We start from the raw sequence: 21,595 nt of genomic DNA, 5'->3' as shown, positions 1-21,595 counted from the left end.
AAAAATGTATGAACTATTTAAAGCAAATGAAATAAAGTAGATTCTAAAATGGCATTTAGATTTCTGCCACAATTATTTAAGAGAATATTCGCGTATGAGGATAATCACTGAGAAAAATGTAAAAAAGAGAGTCATATTTCTGTAGGCAATCCATAATTTTGTCCACTTAAAATTTTTCTTTAATGATACTGTATTTTTAATTAAAAGAAATAATGGAGATACATAAATTAATTCAAATAAATGTATATAATACTAGAACCCTGCTTTCAGGAGAATTAATATTTTCCTTTATGACTGCTGGAAATCTCTAATTCAGAAGATTAGGGATTTCTTGGATTAACTGACAGAAACTTAATACTGAAGGTAAAATGAAATATTTAAAATTATCATTTTAAAGGCAGTAAAATATGTTAATCTGGAAACTAAAATGTTTACTTGGGTTACAATGATTTCTGAGGCAAAAAGGAAACTGGAGAAGATACTGCACGCCCTGATAGAAGGGACGCACACTCGTTCAATCAGAAGCCCAGCTTTTTACTACAATTCAATAATTTCTTAAAGGAAATTATCACTTAAGAATTTACACAATGGATATTGAAAAATATTCATATAGACTTTTAAGGCAAGACGTATTACTAGGAATAAAAAGGAAATTTTCATAATGATAAAAGGATCAAAACACAAAGATATAAGAATCCTAAATATTTATGACTCACTTCAAATATAGGAACCAACAGTTGACAGAATTAAAAGGAGAAATGAGCAAAGCCATTCTCCAATGGCTTTTCGAGATGGGGAGCAGACAGGAAACCAAAGGACTGAATGAGGTACAGGGAGACTGGGGCAGGAGGGAGCAAGAAGCAAAGAAGGACCCGAGTGTGGCTGGGACCCCAAGGGACCCAGGGGCCTGGTCCAATAATGGAGCCAAGGACACAGAGGGGCCCAGGAGGTTGAACGCCACCTCGAGGAAAGGGGCCGGAGCGGGAGGTCAGACCTGGGTAGCATGGAGCAGCAGGAGCCCAAGGGTCCATCTGGGAGTCAGGAGACCTGGGTTCTAGTGCCACTTGCTGTGTGATCTTGAGCAAGTCACTCCCTCTGGATTGGTTTGATGAAAAGAATAAGAACAATGAGAAGTTTTCATATATTGAGGTATATGGGAAAGCCATTCTAGTTTAAATCTGATTTGGCCTAGAACTTGTTTTTCCCAGAGCGGCCTGACTTGTGGCCCACCAAACACGTGTCGTACATCTGCTTCAAACATTTTCCCAAAGCAAAGAATACACTCTTTAAAGATAGGGATGAATATCTCCCTCTCTCTGCCATCAATACCAGCGCATGTTTGAAGATCAGCTTTTCCTCCCAGGGAACCGAGGGCAAGCTGATCTGCCGTGCACGTGCTAACCTGCAGCAAAACATCTCCTCGCGACTTTGGGAAAAAACTGTATTCCTGTCATGCTTGCTGTATGTTCTTTGTCCTGAAACTATACATAACCAAGCGCTTCTCTGGAGCGCCCTTTTTCCTGGTGGAGCTAGCACTCCTGGGCTAGTCCTCAGCACTGGCTCTATAAATATCACTCTATCTTTCTTTCTGTCGATTGGTTATTATTTGTGTTGACAGGTTCAACCTCCCCCAGGGAAGAGGCATCCTCTCTGCCCTCCCCCAGCCTGGCCCCTACCGCTGGACAATGCCAGAGCAGCACCTTTCACTTGCAGGGGTAGAGGTGGGGTGCCAGCAAGCCAGAGGGCAAAGCCAGGGCCTTCCCCACCACTTGGAGCCTGCACCTCCCTCTGCAGCAGGGAAAATCCAGGCAGTGACCCCGGGCCTGAGGGGAGGTGGGGAGAAACCTCTCAGGCTGCAGTTGCCCAGGGATAGGCAGGTGGTAGGACAGGGACTCGCTGTCCCGTTGGATTCACAAACTTGAGTCAGGGTGAAGAGGCCCTTGTGATGGAACACTTCCCTGTGCCGTACACGGCGAAGCGCCGGGGCCCAGGGGACCCGGGACTGCTGGCTCCTCATCTGTGCCCCTCCAGGGGCTCACACTGCCTCTTCCCAGGAGAAGCCAAGGCAAGCTGGGCGCCCTGCTGCGGTTCACCCTCTCCTCCTTCCTGCCCTCCTCCACCGAGGCCTCCACTGGGCCGGGCCTGGCCCCTGGAGCATGGAGGGCCAGCTCTTGCCCCAAAGGCTCCTGTAGCCCTGAGGGTTTCCAGGGGCCTGCCTTCTCCAGTGACAGTTTTCACAGGATGCCACCTCTGGAAAGGTGCTCAGGGACTCATATCTTATAGAAGAGCAATCTGAGACTCAGGAAAGAGACGACTGTCCCAAGGTGGTCAGTGCCAGGGCCAGACCACAGGCTAGTTCTCGACCTCCAAGTCCATGGCGCTTTCCACCAGGGCATCTTTCCTCAGGGTCAGAGCTTCTGCCTGCCCCGAGCCCCACATACACATACCCCCCAAATACACACATACACACACACACAAGTGCAAACACACAAACGCACACAAATACAATGAGCTCTGCTGCCTGGAGTCCAGGTCAGCAACCTGAGCTGGGAGCAGGTGAGAGGGGCCCTCTCTGCCTGGGGGGTTTGGAAGTGCCGCACACATTTCAGTGGGTGGGAGGAATGCGGATGGCCTGGCCTCCTGCATCTCTGGGGTGGTTCTGTGCCCCGCCCTAGCTGAATTCTGCCTAAGATGGAGCCGTAGACACGGAACACGTCTTCCACAGCCTGAAGCTTGGTGTCTTTCTTGGGTCCTTATTTGCACAGCCAGCATCCCACCCAGCCTGGAGAGAAGGCCAGGAAGTCTAATCAACCCCAAGGAGTTGAGGTTTCTGAGGTCCAGGTAGACTACGCAGCATCTCCCAAGGGGCACCAGGGCATGGGGTGTGGTGGAAAATCCCTGGGAACTGGGAGACCCGGAACCAAGCCCTGCTTATGGCAGTAACCCTGTGGCCTTGAATGACAAAGCACCTGTCATGTGCTTCCCAGGGCAGTAGGTGGTTGTGCTGGGTGTGCTGTTTGCCCGCCAGGCCCCTCCCGCCTGCTGTCCCACCCTGTTCCGCACTCAGGAGCTGATACTCCCCCACCCCTGACTGGTCACTCACCGTTACACCACCTCGACTACCTCCTTAGACATATCTCACATCTAAAACCAGAACTCAGGTTAGAGACAAGGTAAGATTACCCACTAAGCCCGAGGACCACTGAATTTCAAATCATTCCTCATTGTTTTCACGTCCTCAAGAGCTCCAGCCATAGAAACATCAACAGCTGCTTCTGATAAATTCCACACTGTGGCCAGAAGATGGCAGTACGCCACCATCCCAACTCACCTGCAGTCCAGGTGGCTGGCCGGGAGCTTTACACTCCTGGACCAGCAGGGTTTTCTTTACGGCTTGCCCTGGACAGTCCACAGATGATTCCGTTTCAAGTGCACATACCAGCCAGGTAATCCAAACACTTATAAATAAAACCCCAAAATTGCAGTCAAGGAATAAATTCCTTTCAAAACATAACGACATTCTTGTCTTAGATTTCTGATAGACATTTGGAATTGGATAAACTATCATCCTTAATTAGGATAGAACACTTCTTTTTTTTTTGCTTTTTTTTTTTGTCCCCAAATCCCCCCCAGTACATAGTTGTATATTTTAGTTGTGGGTCCTTCTAGTTGTGGCATGTGGGACGCCGCCTCAACATGGCCTGACAAGCGGTGCCACGTCTGCTCCCAGGATCCAAACCGGCAAAACCCTGGGCCGCCAAAGAGGAGGGCACGAACTTAACCACTCAGCCACGGGCCCAGCCTCAGGACAGAACACTTTTAAATAGAGACCCATGAAGCATCGCCAGTCAGCTAAACCAGATGGTCTAGGTCTGAATTTGTTCTTGAATGTGTTATCCTAAGGAAAGCCTGGGATGGGGGGGGGGCGGTGAAAAGGTACGTGAGGCACAAGTGTCAGCAGTGAGCGGCGCCCAACAGAGAAGCCTGGGGCAGCCAGGCCCAGCCCGTGGCCCCCAGCACAGCTGACAGCCATCTGTCAGCACTACACTGGCCAGTAGGAATGGAGTCCTGCCCGTTCCCAAGGTTTCGAGTGGCTTCCAGGATGATCCCAACATTTATCACCACAAATTCAGCTGTTACATTCATTAGTGCGATTCTTTAAATATCAAAAATATTAATAAAAATACAGAACTCTCAGAAATTCTGTCTGAAGTTACTCCAATATTTAAACTGGTGAAAGTTCTTTTAATAAAGCACTTCACTCCCTAAACCCCTTAAGGCAGCCCCAGTGATAATGAGAAACAAAGTCCTTTGCATACTAACATGTTTGAGGGAAACACAGCAATGAGGGCACACTTTTGCAATCTCAAGCAGAAAAATTAGGAAGAGATTGATCAAACTGAATGACAAATGTCCTACACTCATTGTGGCCAAGAGCCCGTGAGCACCCCCAAAGTCCTGCCAGTGGTGGCTCTCCATCCTCAGCTGTGGTGTCGGAGTGAGGACTTAGAGGTTCCTAGTCATCACGGTAGGTTTTCATTCTCCATATCCTTTATTAGAACAATGTTCTGGGAGGCTGAGATGTGAACATGAATGACTCGGAGCACGTTCAATGCTCAGCCCTCTCAGGCATGCAGGTACGTCATTTCCCTCTCCCCGGAGCCCTCACCTACCCCGTTACAGGCCTCCTCGAACCAGCAGTGGCCTGAGCCTGGACCAGAGTCATGGGCCTGTCATGAGCCCTGTGGTGTTGACCAAGTCTGCCTCCCTCTCTGTGCCTGCTTGAAGTCCACTCCAGACTGAGTTCCCCATCAGCTCTGCTCCCTGAGACTGTCACGATGGGGGACTGACTCCGTGGTTTGGCTTGAGCAGCCAAGGAGAGAGTCTGAACCACTCTGGTCACATAGAAACTTGAGTGGAGCATCCATTTGCAGGACTAAAGCTCACGTGCTCCCAAAGGATGGCACCTGACTGCTGATCTTTCTCTGACTGTGGCCCAGACATCAGGCAGAAATGGGGAGGGAGGGACATTAGAGCAAGGAATAGCAGCTGTGACTACAGCAAGCATGAACAGACCAACAGGGCTCCTGCTGTCTTAGGGACAAGGACTTTGGGATGGCTTTATTTAGGGCCAATAAGAGGGAGGGAAGAGGAATCATTCTGCCTGGAATCATATCAGCCTCTGTCTCTTCAAAGCCTCAATGAGATCCCTCAGTAGGGGGCAGGGCCTCTGTGTCAGAGGGGAAGGGAGGCTGTGGGGGTCTCTGGGCTATGGGGAGTAAGCAGAGAGCCAAGGGGGTGAGCCTTGTGAAGACCCTGAAGGGGCCTGGGCTCACCTCTGTTTGGCAGGCTGGCCTCCTGCTGAGGCCATGGGTGGTCTCAGTCAAGGGGGCATCAATCCCCAGCCCTACAGAGCCAGCCAGTAACATGAGAACCAGCTAAGACAGTCTCAAATCTCATCTCCAGCCAGAAATCAGGAAAACCACACAAGGTGGCCTTCACATGGGCAGACAGTTGGGCTGGGAGTCCCCACCCAAGATGTCTTGACTTAGAAAACAACTCAGTAACCAGAAGCCTCTTAGAACATCCCAGGCTAGAGGGGTCTAGGGAGTCCAGAAAGAGGACTGGAAAATGGTCCCAAGATCCACACTGCCTAGAGTTGACTGCAATGCCATCCCATCCCAGAAGTTCCTTCCAAAACAAATGGAGAAGTCAGAACCCTCAAGCTGCAGATAAGGCAGGCCCCTTGAAGAGACAGTAGACCCCTCTACCTCGGCTGAGACCTCCAGCCCTGTCCTGGATGGGGTTCTTGCTTCCTTCACAAAAGCTCTGACCCCAGCAAGCCGGGCCCAGGAGCCAAGGAGAGCCCAGCCAGCCCTGCAGTCTAGGGCATTACATGGGGGCCAGGAGACGTCCCAAGGGTGCAGATCCCACCTCCTCCTGGTGCCTGCCAGGCACAGCTGCCACCCTTACACTAAGGGAGGGACTGAGCCGAGTCCACATACCAGACGCCATGCAGTGTGTTATCCTTTAATGAAGAGCTGGGTCAGTGGGGCCACCACTCTCCCCACGGCCCCCCTGCACCAGATGCCCCTCACCACTGCTGCCTCTGAGGCAAGGTGGTCCTGAGGCACCCAGCCCTGCTGAGGGGTCAGTTTGCAGTGGCCTAGGAAAGGCGTTCATCTCTCGGACCTAGGAACGTGGCAGCAGCAAGGCCAGAGGCAGCTAACATGAGGTCAGGGATGATGGAGGAGGACAGGTCAGGAGGTAGGGGCCCTCCTTCCTCTCTGAATCCCAGTGGGAGAAAGGCCAGTGTTCAAGAGCAGTACAGTCTCCCCAGGGGCTGGAGGCTCTTCCAGCCACTCTCTGGAAGCCCTTAGTCCCTGACTCCCCGCAGACTGACGTCACACAGAAAATAGCCCACAAGGTCACTGGGCTCGGGGAGCAGGCTGGGCACCACCCCATCAGCCTCAAGGCCCCAGACCCACGAGGTGGGTCCAGCAGGGCCCAGGCCAGAGCCACCAGGAGGCTGGGAGCCACCTTCCACTAACTCTGCTTGTCAGGCACTACAGGCATCTAAGAAGGTGGTCTCTCCCTCGCGGTTCCAGGGCTGCCCAGGGAGGGTTGAGGCAACAGCAGGCCGGGGCTTGCCAAGTCCCTACAGATCCGTGACCTTGTTTTCCACAGCAGCTGCGATCTGCTGGAGCCGATAGCCCAGCTGCATCTTCTGGGCAGTGCCGTCCTCCTCTAGGGCAGTAATGATCTGAAACACAGAACCCCACATCGTCAGGGAGAAATGGCCAGCTGACATGTCTGCCTTTATGCAGACTCAACAGGCCTCCTCAGATACCGCAGCACAATTGGGGGTACCACCTCGCTTACTTCCTGTGTGACCCCAGGGCCTTGCCAGGGGAGGGAATAACAATAGCAAAGCTGCCATGGGGTTGTAAGGATTAGTGAGGTAGGGAATGAAGTACTTTACTCAGTCCTAGCATTCATGGTAACAAACATCCACCTCCCCTGGCAAGACTGTTTTGAGTAGAGGCCAGCCTCACCCACCATGCTGGCCTTCTCCCCACAAACCCCCTAGAAGCTCTGCTCCAGCATCCGGGCTCCCCCACCCACAGGCAACAAGCATTTCCTGAATTCCTATATGCCAGGGGCTGGGCAAGGAGCAAGAACCCAACAATGACAGGTCAGACGTGAGCCCCTCGTGGGGCTCACTGGTAGCGGACATATTCTAACTAAACATGAACAACTACATAACCACAAATGGGGGCTGCCACAGAGGGAACGGTTGGGAACCGGGAGGGGATCGCCCGCCATGTCTCCAGAGGGGATGCAATGCATCACACACCCCTGCCAGGCCCACGGCATTCAGGGCAAGGCCGCAGAGCCTGGACCTCACACTTGTGCATCACTCGTTTGTTAAATGACTGTCCTCACTCCAGGCCTGTGCCACAGGCAGGCTCCTCATCTCTAAAGAGCAGCAGCCACGTGGCAGGTGGAAGCAAATGTCTGATGTGGCAGGCATTCAGGAGGTTGACCAGTGGGTGCTCTGTTCTTGAGGCCCAGCCCAGATATCTCCTAGAAAGCCCCCTCACTGGCTCCGTTGTGCCCTCAGCTACCCCTGGCCCTGTGCCTGGACTCTCCTCTGGACCAGCACCCACAGACATGGCCATGCACAGCACACTACCACCCAGGAACTCAGGTAGGGATCTGAGCCAGGGCAAGGTTGGGCAGAGATGGCAGTTGTGTGTCCCCCCCCAGCACTTCCTGTACACCATCTCCAGGCCCTGGCAGATCCCCAGCTGCCCCCACCATCGTGCCAGGGAGCCCTGCTGAGAAGCCTGGATGGGGAGGGTGGGGACAGGTAAGAGCACAGCTAGTACCTGGAAGCACGCCTGGAAAAGGCCACCGGAGCCCAGGGCCCAGCCCCCCCCCTACTCTGTGCCCGGGGAAACCTGAAGGCCCCACTCCAGTTACAGGGCCAGGTGCCCTCTCACACCCATCTCCCTGGCCACCCTAGGGTTCTGCCCACCTGGTCGTAGTATTTGTTGATATACTTGTAGAGTTCGTGCAGGGCCACTCGCGCCCCAAGGTCTCCAGAGTAGTTCTAGGGAGGACAGAGGAGAGGTGACAGATGAGGGGTGCTGCCAGACACCTGAGGAGGCCCAGGACCCAGGGAAAGGGGAGTGGGAGAGGGGTTCTGGGAGGTGGAGGAAGGGACGGGCCTGCAGTAGGAAGCAGAGCCCTCTACAGACCAGGGTCCCAGGTCTGCAGTTTTAGCAGGGCCTGAGGTTTCCACTGGGGCCCTGCCTCTCTCCCCTTCGAGGCTCCAGGTGGGACCCTCTGTCATCCCAGGTGACTGCAGAGCCAAGCACGACAGATGCTGTTCATAGGCTGCGACCCAGGGTAGTTCTGCTCTGATCTCCCTCAAGTCTTTCCTGGGTCACATCCAGACCTCTCCATAGGGACATCTGAGCCTTGTCAGGACTGTGGAGTTGACATCACCTAACTTATGGAGCTTTTCTGGGGATCAAATGAGAAGATAATCAAGGCACCCCACACCCAGCAACACCTAAAATCATGGCTGCTATTATTGTGGACACCACCATCATCATTGTTGTTTCAGAAACATTGTTTCTAGTTCCCTGGAGTGTATGTCTGGGGGCTGTTTCAGGAGCAGGTTGGGGCATGTCTGCACCACTGAGGAAAGCAGAGCAGCAGGAAGACAAGGGCAGGCGGAGTCAGGCAGTCCTCGGGCTGACCCCAGCCACCTCGCCACCTTGGAGCCATTGTCCACAGACCCCAACAAGGCTGCAGGCACCCAAAGTGCCTGGCTGAGTCAGGTTAGGTGGCAGCTGCCAGGACAAGACCCTGCTTATCTGTGATGAGATGTTGGGAGCCCTGGTCTTTTACAGTGGCAACTGGAACATTCTGCTGAGGTCCCGAGGGCTTCCCTGCAAAGGAGCAGTGTGAAGGGGGCAGGACCCTCATGGCAGGAGGCCTGTGCCCAACCCAAAAAGCAGAGGGCCGTACCCGGGACAGCTCAGCCAGGATGGAGTTCATCTCTTGATCACTGGCGGGGATGGTCTGTCTGATGTCTGCGTAGTATCTGCCAGAGATCAGAGGTACGGCAGCCGCTAGGAAAACAAACCCATTCCTCACCCCAGCAGGGCCCACACTGGGGCCTCAGTTGTAAAGACCCACCATGCTGTCCACTCATCCTCCCCAGGCCCACTCTCCTGCCCTCGTACCTTTCCACCATTCGTTTGTAACGGGGAATATCCCGAGCATACAGAAGTTTGTTGATGGGGGAGTCCTGGGCACCAGCAGGCAAGGAGTGAAAGGGAAGAGAAGGATGAGAGCCCCTATGAGGGTGACCATCTGTCCCAATCTTCCCAGCACCGTTTCAGTTTTAAAACCAAAAGTCCCAAACCCCAGGAACCACTTCAGTCCCAGGCAAACTGGGATGGATGGTCACCCTAGCCCATTTCCTTCTGCAAGGACCGCCTCAGCTCCCTCCCCTCCACCCACGGCCAATCTCTGGTGTTGTCACTCAAGTTTCTCCCCATATTACTCCAAGCTCCTGGATCCATTACTCTCAGCTCCTGGATCCAGCAAGGAACTAGCACGCAGGGCGGAAGGGTGCAGAGCCACATGGAGCCCTAATGCTGCTTCTCCACGTGGTCTTTATCCCCATGAAATCATTTTAAGAATCAGGAAACGGACCCAGAAAATTAAGTAAATTGTCCCAGACCACCTCACTCCTGAATGGCCAAGCTGGGATTTGAAACAGGACTTTGAAATACACCCAGACACATCCTCTACCACCGAATTGGGTTCCAATCCCACTCTGCCCCGGCGGCTGTGGGCTCTGGGCAGCATACTTCCATCCTCTGGACCTGCTGCCTCATCCTTAAGCTGCTGGGAGAGTGAGGCAAGATTGCTCCCCACTCCGTAAGCAGGGACGCAAGCCCTGCGCCTGAGGCAGGATGCATGCCCTCTCACCATCTCTCCATGGGACCCCCGGCATTCCTGATTTGGACTATTCTTGAGCTACCCAAAAAGCACTTGCAGTTTTGCTGGAAAGGGGAGGCAGTGTGAAGATGGAGCAAAAAACCCAGCCACCATATAGCATCCACCCCTGGAGGTGGCCCTGGGTCCTGGTGCGGCCCTGTGGTTCTCAGCTCATCGTAGGCAGAGTGATGAGAGCACGCAAAGCAAAAGTGGCTTCCAAGAGACCGCACTACAGCGTGGAACTTTCCATTTTGTTTCTTCACAGAGGTCTAGGGATATATCTCTCAAGAGGTCACAAGCCAACTGTGGCCCAGGGGACTGGGCTAAGCAGAGCCCCATTCATGGACCTGCGGAGCCACCAGTGCCCCGCCCACCGGGTGCCTGAGCAGTCACAGCGGTGACCCCATATCTGTCATGGGACTCTCTGGGCTCTGACTACTGTGGCAGCACACCCCCACCCTCTGCTGTGCCACCAGACAGCCCTGACCACTTCTCTCTGCTTTCTAGCTCCCCTCGTCAGCATTCCCTCCATGCGTGGCACTCCTCTGGACTCTCCTCTCCATACTGCACTGGCAGGCACGGCCCCCCCACCGCCCTCAGGAATCAAATCCACCAGGCAGCCTGGAGCCGCTCTGCGAATGTAGAGCTCACATCTCCACCTGGAAACCACCTGGCAGGCCACCGCCACCTCAGGCTCACCTCTTCTAAGTCCCAACTCACCATGGCCAGAGGCCCAGGGATCATAAGTGACCCCTCCTTCTTCCTCATCCCCCACATCCAACCCACAGCTTCTGCCCACCCTGTACCCTCTTGTCCCAGTTTGAACCTGGCCACTGCTTGACCCAAGGACAGCACAGCTTCCTCTCTGGACTCCAGGCTCCAATCCATCCATGGCACAACTGCCAGGAGGGTCCGCCTCTCTTAGGTCTGACCACACACCCCCCATTCCCAGGCCTTCAGTGGCTCCCCATTGCCATCAGGGTGAGTCCTTGCCAAGAGACCCTGGCCTCCTGCCACCCTCACCAGCATGCTACACCCTAGCCACAGCTGCCACGTCTTAACCCTGTCACACAGTACAGTGTCCCCTGCCTTTGCTCATCCCTGAAGACTGGGGCAGCACCAGTTCCTAGGGAGCCCAGGGACAAAGCCCAGCCTTCCCTGGCCCTCCTCCTTGACATTCTCAGGAAAGCCTGGAATCTGTGTGCATGCTCAGCACTGACCACCCCCAGCCCACACTGCCCCACTCCACCCATGCCCTCTGTATCCACGCAGACCCGCTTACCCGGCCCAGCTTGTGGTCAGCCAGGGTGCAGGCATCCATGAAGGTCTGTGCAATGACCAGGAGGACGGCATCCATGTTATCAGATGTCTGTACGTCGAACACAAACTGTGGATTTTTTATTATATTGATCCAGAACCTCAGTGGCAAGCTGCGGGTGGGGCAGGTGTGGCCAATGAGTGTGCTGGGAGGCAAGGGAGAAAATCCCACACACGCTTGGCCCACCTGACCCTACCCCCACCCCCACCTGTTGGTCTTCCAGATATGGACAGTATCCTGGTCAGAGATGCCATGCTGCTGGGCCTGCTCGTCCAGCAGGTCAAAGAAGTATTTAACAGCAAGGGGCACGGGGCGGCTGGTGCTGAGAATCACTTGGAACAGGTCATCCACAAACTTCTGCAGGGTGCCCTGCAGAGGAGAGGAAACACAAGAGTTGCGGTCAGCAAGGGCGCCTTGGTACCAGCCCAGCCTCAAACACCTCAGGGCACTAGGCCTGTGTGGGCACCACCCCCCCAAATCCCACAAGTGGTTCTTCTCCCGCCAGCCCAGACCCCACCGCCTGTCCTGTCCCTGCCCCGAGCCTTGACTTGTCCTCCTTGGCCCACCTTCATGGACAGCAGGCGGGTAAGGTAGATCTCAGGAATGGCCTTGGCTCGCTCGCGCTCCCCACCCCGAAGGCTGCCCCTCCGAGGCCTGGGCGGCTCTGGCTCCTCACTTGGCTTCACCAGGTGCCAGGGCCGGATGCCCCCCTCATCTATATCCTCCAGCATTGGGGTCCCTGTGCCAAGACCCCACAGCTTGTCACCCATCATCAGGTGCCACCTTCCCTGGACCCCCAAGCTCCTGCCAATTCCCAGGAGTTGGGGCACCTGGTTGAGGGCTTCTCTGGGTGGAAGGGAAGTAGACATAAACCCACCGCGAGGTCTAGGGGACCCTCCTCCATTACTGGGGACTGGGCAAAGCCAGGGCAGAGGACCATGATGGGGGTAGGGGTACTCACTCTCTCCAGGGACATAATCCTGGTTTTCCCGGAGAACATGCTTGGTGAGGCAGGGGACCAGGGCCACAGTTGCTCCATCTGGAACCTGCTGACCACAGCTGGTGATCCCTCCACCAGCCCCACCCCACCACACCCTCCCTCCAGCTCCTACCCCTCCCACCTTGTAATGCTGCAGGGTGTTTAGGCGCCTCCAAAGACCCTGGACCTCAGAAGTCACATCCTCGTCAGAAAGAATGAGGTGCCCGGCCACCCCAGACCGCCACTCTGCAAAGGCAAGGTGGGACTAGGTCCAGGGCTTCCAGGACACCCTTCCCTCAGGAGCCTGTCTTCTCCTCCACAGGGACACCAGCCTCTCCACTGGGGGCAGCCTCACCCAACCTCTCCAAAGACCAAGAGCAGAGGCCCCTCACCACGTGAGAGGTCATCCCTGTAGAGGTGTTCCACAGCCTACCTCAGCCCCACTCCCAACATCCCACTCCCACTGGGCAATGCCTCTGCGGAGCTGGTCAAGAGCCAGCCCAGGCTTAGCTCTGGCTCAGGCCCCCAGGCCACCCTTCCCCTCCACCCTCACCGACATCCAGGGTGCGAGGGTCTGGCCGCTGGGCAAGAGGCATTCCCTTATAAAGCTGATCCAGCATCTTCTCCTTAGCCTGGGAGATGGTGTCACAGTCCAGGACCTTCACAGGCACACCTTGGGCCTCTCCCGCCCCAGGGCCCACAGCCAGCAGTGCATTCAAGGTCTACACAGGACACATGGGAGCAGTCAGGGCTCATGCCACATGTGGGGATGACCAAGACACAAGGCCAAGGACAGGGACAACCCATAAGGACGCTACTGCCTCTGATCTCCAAGCACCAAACAGTCCCTAATTCTTGTCTCCTCACCTGTCTGCCTCCCCCAAGGATAGAGGCTTCCTCCACTGTGACACCAGCACCTAGCATAGTGCACTAGTAAATGTCTATATGGTGAATGGCAGAAAAAATGAGTGAGCACAAGTCCCTCTTAACTCGGGTCCCCAGGTTCCTGGCTCAGCAGTCAGACTGGGGCCCCTAAGAGAAGCCTGCATAAGAGCAAGGAGTCCCCACCAGCCTGACAAAGGAGCAGGTTTGGTAGAGCCTCAATGGGGTTTTCCCGAAGGAACTCTGTGTGGGTCACTAAGAGGAAAGCAATTCAGAGGGAAGCAATGGGCAGGTCTGCCAGGGTGGCTCCCGGTCTGGTGGGCACACCACATCCCTGGCAGGACACTGAGATCACAGTTGGGCCAACACTCAGGCCCTGGCACGGCAAGAATGTGGACTGGTCCCAGGAAGAGCTGGCTGCTCCCGAGACCCTGGCTGTGGCCACCCTGACCCCATCCCACGCCTGGGGACCCTCTGAGGCCTGTTCTTCAAGGTCTGGCCCTCAAGCCTCTGTCCTACTAAACTAGTCTAAAGGCCTCTGTCCTGCATCCAGCCAGAGGTCAGGCTAGCTCTATCCCCAGATGCAGACACCCACACACAATCACACAGGCTCACCCTCCTCACCCTCACCAGAGACAGAGATTCCAGCACATGCGCACGCGTGCGTGCACACACCCACACCCACACACATACACACACACTCTCTCTCTCTCCCTCTTACCAGGGGACGGTATTCCACATCCTCTCTGAGCAGGCGGTTGTCATTCAGGGTGTATTTGGCTTTCCCAGTCACACTGTCCACTGGCCCCTTGTCCACTTGATGCTTAATTCCACGGAAGAGCATGTACAGAGGTTCTCCTACTGAGTCCTGGGGGAGTGGCAGGCAGTTAGGGTCCCAGGGGCAGGTGAGAGACATGGGGCAGAGGTATATGGGACATGACCCACACTGAAGAATGGGACAGGATACAGGCTGCCGAAAGCATAAGGTGACTGAGGACATGCTGGGCAGGAGTGTGCAAGCTGCGTGGGGGCTGGAGGCTGCATGATTTAAAGAGTCCTGACCCTCCCTAGAGGGGAGCCCCAGCCACCTCTGCCTCCCTCACCCTCACGAAGGTGTAGAGGCAGATGGACATCCAGTTGGTGAGCAGCTTCTCCACCACGGTCTCTGTCCTGGGATGACAGAAAAGGGGAGGGGCCAGGTCAGCAGGTGGGGCCACGGGGCTCTCTGTTCTGTAGACCCCGAGGCCCCAGAGGGCCTGACTCAGCTCCTGGCTCCAGCTGTCCACAGCTACCAGGCCCCCATTGCTTCCAACAGCCACACAGACCTGCGCAGCATCAGCTTGGGGTTCTTGGCCACATACTGAGCCACCAGGTCACTGAGCAGAGTGCGGAGGATGTCGGTAAAGTACTCAAGTTTCCCATGCAGTGCCACGGTGAGCAGAGATGCCACATAGGCCCGGTCCCGAGCAGAGAAGGTGCGCTGGCTCTCCAGGGTGTGGATGAACTGGGACCAGGAAGAAGGGATAGGTGGGGAGGGAGGGGCCAATTCAGAAATGGAGGGATAGAGAGGCGAGGAGGGTCCCAATGCAGGGCAGGGCGAGGGGCGGGGCCAGCACCTTGGTGAGGAATAGCTTGCTGTTGAGCAGGTTGGAGAGCTGCCCCAGCCCTTGTTCCACAGTAGGTCGCCTGCTCTCAGGCACACCCAGGTCCCGGTGCAAGGGCGACTCCTGGTGCCCGGGGAAGAAGACCCTCTCAGCATACACCTTGTAGTCAAGGAAGGGGATGCCGCTGCCCAGAAGGTCACTGGTGAGATCAGTCATCTCAGTCATAAGGTCTGTTGAGCAGAAGAGGCCGGGTTTGGGTGCGGATCCCGTGTGATGGTAGCAGGCTTGGGCAGAGCCCCGGGGCGTGGGGCCTGTTCTCTGCAGCCTCACCTGTGAACTCCTTCTTGCAGCGGTCCCGCACACTGCTCTCCAGATTCTCCAGCTGGATCTGGACCTTCTTATAGTCCCTCAGGGCCTGCTTGCTCTTCCTCCTGCTCAGCACCCAGGTCAGGATGGGGTGGGCCACAGGAGGCCAGAGGCCTTGCTGGGTCCCCCTGGCCCAGGCCTGCCTAAGCCAGGACAGTCTAACCCGTCCACGCCCAGCCAAGCCATGGCCTAGTCCAGAATATTTTAGCCTGTCCCACCCCAGGCAAGTCACACCCAACCATGTCCTGTGGAGCCCAGCACAGTGGAGCCCAGGGATCAGCAAGCTACAACCAGGCCAAATCCAGCCCATGATCTGTTTTTGTAAATGAAGATCTGTTGGAACACAGCCATGCTCGTGTGTTTGCACATGGCTTCCTTTCCACTGTAATGGCAGAGTTGAGCCACTGCAACTGAGACCACCTGGCCCATAAAGCCTAAAAGTTACTCTCTGGCCCTTTGTAGAAAATGTTTGCTGACCCCTGGTGTAGTGTGCTCCTTTCCAACCCAGCCACACCTGCTAACTGCCCCCAACCCAGCCACATCCGGCTGCACTCACCTGTACATGAGGACAATGATGACGACACCCAGAGCCAGAAGAGAGGTGCCCACCCCTAAGCCCACCTGGGCTGCCATGGGAAAAGCCATGGGGCTCTCGCCATCATACTGCACATGGCCCAGGGAAAAGCGCAGGTTCCCCATCTGCACCTGCATGGGGAGCCAGCCACCTGTGAGCAAGGGTTCGGCACATGCCCGATGCCCTGCCCAGCTCAGCCACGGCCTGTCCACTGACCGTGAACTCAGGCAAAGTGTCAGGTGCCTCCCGGAGGGCATGATGCCGGGGCAGGGGCTGGTCCACGGGGGGCTCACAGTACAGGTGGTGCCGGGTCAGGGTCTTCACCACGCAGGGGCCATCCCCTATCATGGCCACTACCTCCTCTTTGGACATCGCAAGGTCCAGATTCTCCCCCTGGAACACAAGATCACTGATAGATCACTCAGAACTCTTCCCTAAGGGGAAGAGCTGGTGGTCACTCAGATCCTATCTCCCCAGATGTGGGAAGGATGGTCCTGAGACCCATCCCCAGGAGCAGGGCTGATGGTGCCTCAGCACCTCTTCCCCTGCACGTGGGACAACAGTCCCATAGATGTCTTCTGACCTGCCCGCCCCTACTTCTCTGCCCTTCACTACCCTTCCTCCTGAGTCTTAACTTCTCCAGAACTAAAAATCTGGAGACTATAAAGTTGCCCCCAATCCTGCCCAGTTACCTAAGAAAGCCAGAGCCCCTACTGTGTCTGCTGGCCCACCAGGTGGGTGATGATGGGTGCTCTACCTATGGTCTTTCAGAGTACCCACCTAGAACACGTGCCAAGTATGTGTCCGCAGGAGTCAGGCTGCCAAATGGGCATCAGCCCAAGCACCTACTGTATCCCATGCCGCCCAGCTACCACGTGTGTCAAACCATTTACAGGCTGTCATTCAGACACCTGCCATGGAGTGTGTCAGGACCCAGGACCCAGGCGACAAGCTGACTGGTCAAACCCCTGCCAGGTACATCAGGCTAGGCACCCCACCATCAGCCCCCTCAGCCCTTGCCACATTAAGGGTAAGGAGCCAGGTCCATCTACTGGCCCTTGCTCTGCTGTCATGCTCCCTCCACCACACACAAGGGTCTTGGGTCCCTGTCTCAACCGAGTAGGAACAGTACCTCCACAGAGAGCACACTCCCGGGCTTGTGCCGGAACGGTGTGGTGGGGTCTTCTGGGTTGAGGGGCTGCAGAGTGGGGTCAGCCTCATAGGAGAAGGGTGTGGGGTTCAGTGTTGCAAAGTCAAAGACTAGGCTGTCGAGGATAAATTCCACCCGGACCCAGGGGTCCTCGGGCAGGACTGGGAGAGCAGGCGTGCGGCACGTGATAAGCTGGGAGGAGTTCACATGGCATGGCTCCTCAAACTGGGGCAGAGGGACAGAAAACAAGGGAGGCCAGCTGAGGAGGCATGCAAAGGGGGCCCAGTGAAGATAAGAAGATAGCTTCCTTTGGTACCCGCCCCCCATGGCTGTCTAGAGGGTGGGATGTGGGGTGAGGTGAGTGACCGCTAGCCTAGGGCAGGCAGGGGATGCCCAAGGGTGTCCTACGTGATGACTGCCACAGGAGGCTCCCGGGGAGCATGGTGTCTCTGGGATCACGCGGCGCCTCCGCCCAAGCCCCTGGCTAAGCTGCAATGCTCTTAAGGCCACAGTCACTCGGATTCTTGGCGTCTGTACCACATCCAAATTCTGGCCATGGACCCATATTTCACGTCCTCCACTGAAACACAGGCCGTGAGCCACTCATGGTTATGAGAACCAGGCTTTAAAACAAAGCCCAGGCCCAGCTAGGTTAGCTCAGCCCCGTCCCAAAGCCACACAGCCCCTCTCCCCAGCAGCAACATGGGAGGTACAGCCCTCCACATAAAGCCTTACAGACCCCCATGCCCTGGAGCTGCAAAGACCTCCCTGCCACATGCCATGCAACCATGCCCAGGGCCCAGCACCTGAGGAAGCTCTTGGTGGGGCCAGCAGAGGTGATGTTGGGGTCTGATGTGTACTCAAACTGGCTGTGTTGAAGCCTCCGCTCAGTGGCCCCAAACCACACAGCCACAGGGAGCATGGCAGGCGCGGGGTGTGGGCTGGTCTCACACTGCAGCTGCTCTGCCTGCTGCTCCAGCAGCCTAGGGAAGGGAGGGAGAAGTGGAAGCCAGGCCAGGCTGGCCGGAGAGGGCAGAGGAAGGGGAAAAAGATGATTCTAGGACACAGGACCCACTCAGGCCTCAGCTCACTTCCCTTCAGGGCTGACTGCAGTCTCCATGGGTGACCCTGGAGGCTGCACTCCACAACATCCCAGCTTTGAGAGGGTCTGGCCACTCTCTGAGGAGCGGACTTGACCCTCTTCCCTTCTGCTCTCCCCAGCATCCCACCCCTCCATCTTCTCCTATGGATTTTTGCAGAATGGGGAAGCAGCCCTCACAGGTGACAAGGCTGGTCTCCAACTACCACTCGGATGTCCTCCAGCCGCCCAGTCAGGAGCTTGGAGCCATGCAGGGTGAGGCGGGTCCCCCCGGCTCTGGGGCCTCGGGCTGGGAAGATGGAATGCACTTTCGGGTCCTGTGGGAAGGGAGATAGGGAGAGACAGGCTTCAGGCCAGAAACAGAGGCAAGGGGAGACCGACGCAGACAAGAAAGCCCTGGGGTGGGGAGCCCCAGGAAGGTGAAACCAGATGGGCCAGGAGGAGCCACCAGAGTGGGTGGCCCATCGGCAGCTGTGGGAGTTCAGCAGTCAGGCACCTGGTAGGCAAAGTCATGTTCTGAGATGCCACGTCCTCTTCCTGGCACCTCCACCGTCACAGCATCTGCCACCTCCTCCCCACTGGCCTCAGTAATACACACGAGGCTGTGGGCACAGGACAAGCTGGGGTGCTGGGCCGCTGGGCCCCAAACTGACCCAGCTGCACCCCCTGCCCCACTAAATCAGATGGTCTCCCTGCTCCCCACAAAATTAACAGAGATCCAAAGAGGGAATTCCTATGGCACACTGGGAGGCTTTGGCATCTGAGAATATTTCTGGTTTCAATCATTCAAGTCCAACCCCTGAACCCCCTAACAAAGAGGAATTTATCTCTCTCTGTGGCACAAATTTACCAGGATCCCTGGAAAGCTGGCTCTGGGGGCGAGTGGCTGCACTAATGAGTAGGCCTAAATGGCCGCCATCACCATGTGCAGAGCACAACATGCAAAGTGGTGGAACTCTGATTTCCTCACAAAAAAATGTCCCTCAAGCCTCTAGTCAGGTCTGGGGATAGCCGTGAAAGGAAAGTAAGCAATCTAAGAAAATGCTGGTCCTTAGCCAGAAAACAGAAGCTTGGGGCAAATTAATTTCCAGAATGTAAAGCCTGTGGTGGCTCAACTTAGTGACATTGTCACAGTCACCTCGAACACCCTGAGAAAACAGAACAAGTGGTGTGTGAACTACCCAGGAGAGACATCAGCCAGAATATACTTTAATCACTTTATAAATCACTTCATAAACTACTTTAGTCACATGGTTCTAGAATCATTAACAGTGTAAACAGGCACCTAAAGTTCTCAGGAATAACACATTTAGGGGGGAAACTACATGCTCTAGGCAAAGTCTTGCTTAAAATACAGATTACAGGGCCTCAACACAGGCCTACAGAACCCAGATCTAAGGGTGGGGTCTCAGGATCTGCTCTGTGGTGGTTTGGGACAGGGTCTTCAGGGAACCCTGATATTCAGCCAGGTTTGGGACTTGCTGCTTGTGGATATCCCCTTGGGAATGTCTCCTGGGTGCACTTTTGGGCCCCTGCAACTCCCAGCCAGGTTACCATGACCCAGAACCTCCATAAGCCACGAGCCCTGGGAAGGCAGCAGGTTATCCCTGGGACTGGACAGAGCAGCCTGGCACTCAGCAGATGGGCCCCAAGTCTACCCTCCTGAGGGGTAGCTGGTGGGAAGGCCAGGAACTGGGCACAGCTGTCTGGGATCTGAGGACCCTGCTACCACAACTACATCCATAGTCACTCAGAAAGCCAAGTGAGAACTCCTAGACAGAGCCACCTGTCAGCTCTGAGCAGTGACTAGGTCCTAGGACCAGGAATGATCACCCAGCAGCTCAGGCCAGGAACCCACAGATCTGTGGATGAAGCCAAGGTGGGTGCTCTAGGGCCTCAATGGCAACCCCAGCACTGAGGTATTGTGACCAGACCAAAAGAAAAGGGGAGAGGGGAGGGCAGATGTGTAGTGGGTGGGTGGCCCTGAGCAGGAAAGCCAACCATGGAGCCCACAGGGTGTGCCCTGCTCCTGTTGGTCCAGCCAGCTCACCTGCTGGAGACCTCGTACTCCCGAGCATCCACAGCACAGGGGATTCCAGCTACCCTGACCGTGTCCTGTACGTCCTGCACATGTTGGCCCAGATTGGAGCCCCTGATGGTGACACGGGTGCCTCCATCGATAGGCCCAGTCAGTGGTTCGACCTGTTCCAAGACAAGGGCTGCTCACCTCCACCCACCAGTTGACACTTGGCAGCCCAGAGAGACAGCCCCAGCCTCCCACCTTTGGGTTCCCTGGACCCACAGCACCCCTACCCTCCCTCCAAGGGCAGCAGTGAGGAAGGGACACACCAGCATTTCAACATACTGAGTGGATGAGGGGCGCAGGGCACTTAGTGGCCACAGCCTCAGCCTCAGCACAGGCCTCCTGGGCCACACAACGTGGACGTTCCCCCTTGCACCACACACAGCCATACTGGGGCATGGCAGTTTGGCAGCGGCTGCAGTCCTCATGTCCCACGGAACAATCATACAGTACCACTGGGGGTGGCAGAGATGAATGTGAGAGGGAGGCCTGGAGGAGCCCTGTGGCCCCAGTGGCCCAGGTTGCTCACCATGCAGCCCATCAGCACTGTCCACACGCAGATGGCCGGCCCGACGCAGAAACAGCCCCACACGGAGCTCTGGCTGCAGAGCTTCATAGCTGAGCTGGAGAAATGGGAGTGGGGTCAGAGCCAGGAGCTGGGGGAGGCATCAGGCCTGGGGAGGGGATGGTTAGCGAAAGGACCAAAATGACTAGTTGTAGAAACACAAGGTCAGAGATCAGTTAGGGTGCAGGGACCCCCATGAGGCCACAAGGTCAGAGGTTAGAGCTACCAAGACCCCATGGGGACACAGGGTCAGAGGCAGACTGGAGTGTAGGGACCCCATAGAGCTATAGGGTCAGAGGTCAGAGCTGGCATGCAGGGACCGCATAGAGCACAGGGTCAGAGATGGGGTACCAAGACCCCTTGGGGTCACAAGGTCAGAGCTTGTGCTCAGATGAGTGTGGTGCAGCCAGCTGAGGTTGGTAGCTAGGCTAAGGCCAGTGTACCCTCGTCAACCCAGGCACTCATGATCTGCACCTGGTGCTGCTGGCATGTGACGTGACACCGGGTATCTGGAGGCGGCTCACATTTGACCTGGGCCTCAACCACCACCTCGTGGCCCTCCAGCTCCATCACACACTCATTGTCTCCTGGGCTGTCCTGGGGGCAGAGGACACAGCTGTTGGGGCAGCTTCAGGAGTTGGGTCCAGTGAGCCCTGCAGGGCCCCCAGCACAGCCCCTGGGGCGGGTAGTGAGACCTGGGGCCATGTCCTCTTCCTGCTCCCCTTCCTGCAAGCAGGACACATTCACCTGGAAGAGGTGCAGGTTCCTGCCCAGCAGCCGGACTTCTCGCTCCACATGGACCGGCATCAGCATGGAGCCCTGAATGCTCTCCACACAAGGGCAGGAGCTTGCCCCCCAGGTCACCTCTTCCTGCAGGCACCAAGAGCAAAGTAGTCTATGGAGCCTACCCTGCCACCTCAGTCCCTCCCAATGCAGAATCACAAGGCAGGCG

At 56.0% G+C, this 21,595-nt stretch overlaps 1 protein-coding gene and 1 long non-coding RNA gene across 6 annotated transcripts in view; both read right to left on the bottom strand.

Annotated features, from left to right (window-relative positions):
• Positions 1-156: 156 nt before the first annotated feature.
• On the bottom strand, positions 157-3,718 carry LOC138918042 (uncharacterized). Its single transcript, XR_011426918.1, has 2 exons — positions 3,332-3,718; positions 157-1,095 (listed from the first exon to the last, which is right to left on the bottom strand). It is a non-coding gene; the product is annotated as an uncharacterized lncRNA (long non-coding RNA).
• A 2,298-nt stretch (positions 3,719-6,016) lies between these two features.
• The window catches only part of PLXNB1 (plexin B1), a 29,591-nt gene continuing 14,012 nt past the window's right edge, over positions 6,017-21,595 (bottom strand). For 4 of the 5 annotated variants that reach the window (XM_023620499.2, XM_014731705.3, XM_023620498.2 and 1 more), the window contains exons 12-38: positions 21,391-21,513; positions 21,118-21,240; positions 20,608-20,701; positions 20,361-20,533; positions 20,046-20,197; positions 18,492-18,597; positions 18,176-18,312; positions 17,703-17,879; positions 17,305-17,476; positions 16,879-17,121; positions 15,963-16,139; positions 15,729-15,877; positions 15,137-15,237; positions 14,819-15,036; positions 14,528-14,706; positions 14,306-14,372; positions 13,924-14,070; positions 12,874-13,042; positions 12,463-12,566; positions 12,303-12,387; positions 11,908-12,080; positions 11,550-11,710; positions 11,306-11,453; positions 9,261-9,325; positions 9,043-9,118; positions 8,042-8,116; positions 6,017-6,763 (exon numbers count right to left, since the gene is read on the bottom strand). In XM_023620499.2, the coding sequence (XP_023476267.2) occupies positions 6,659-6,763; positions 8,042-8,116; positions 9,043-9,118; positions 9,261-9,325; positions 11,306-11,453; positions 11,550-11,710; positions 11,908-12,080; positions 12,303-12,387; positions 12,463-12,566; positions 12,874-13,042; positions 13,924-14,070; positions 14,306-14,372; positions 14,528-14,706; positions 14,819-15,036; positions 15,137-15,237; positions 15,729-15,877; positions 15,963-16,139; positions 16,879-17,121; positions 17,305-17,476; positions 17,703-17,879; positions 18,176-18,312; positions 18,492-18,597; positions 20,046-20,197; positions 20,361-20,533; positions 20,608-20,701; positions 21,118-21,240; positions 21,391-21,513 (3,699 nt within the window). In that variant the 3' untranslated portion in view covers positions 6,017-6,658. Of the gene's footprint in view, positions 6,764-8,041; positions 8,117-8,810; positions 8,964-9,042; positions 9,119-9,260; positions 9,326-11,305; positions 11,454-11,549; positions 11,711-11,907; positions 12,081-12,302; positions 12,388-12,462; positions 12,567-12,873; positions 13,043-13,923; positions 14,071-14,305; positions 14,373-14,527; positions 14,707-14,818; positions 15,037-15,136; positions 15,238-15,728; positions 15,878-15,962; positions 16,140-16,878; positions 17,122-17,304; positions 17,477-17,702; positions 17,880-18,175; positions 18,313-18,491; positions 18,598-20,045; positions 20,198-20,360; positions 20,534-20,607; positions 20,702-21,117; positions 21,241-21,390; positions 21,514-21,595 lie in introns of all 5 variants that reach the window. The other variant, XR_002800602.2, reaches the window with a different exon arrangement.

This window comes from Equus caballus, chromosome 16, assembly GCF_041296265.1.
Source record: "Equus caballus isolate H_3958 breed thoroughbred chromosome 16, TB-T2T, whole genome shotgun sequence".
Lineage (NCBI taxonomy): Eukaryota > Metazoa > Chordata > Mammalia > Perissodactyla > Equidae > Equus > Equus caballus.
This window is presented reverse-complemented; position numbering and strand designations above follow the sequence as displayed.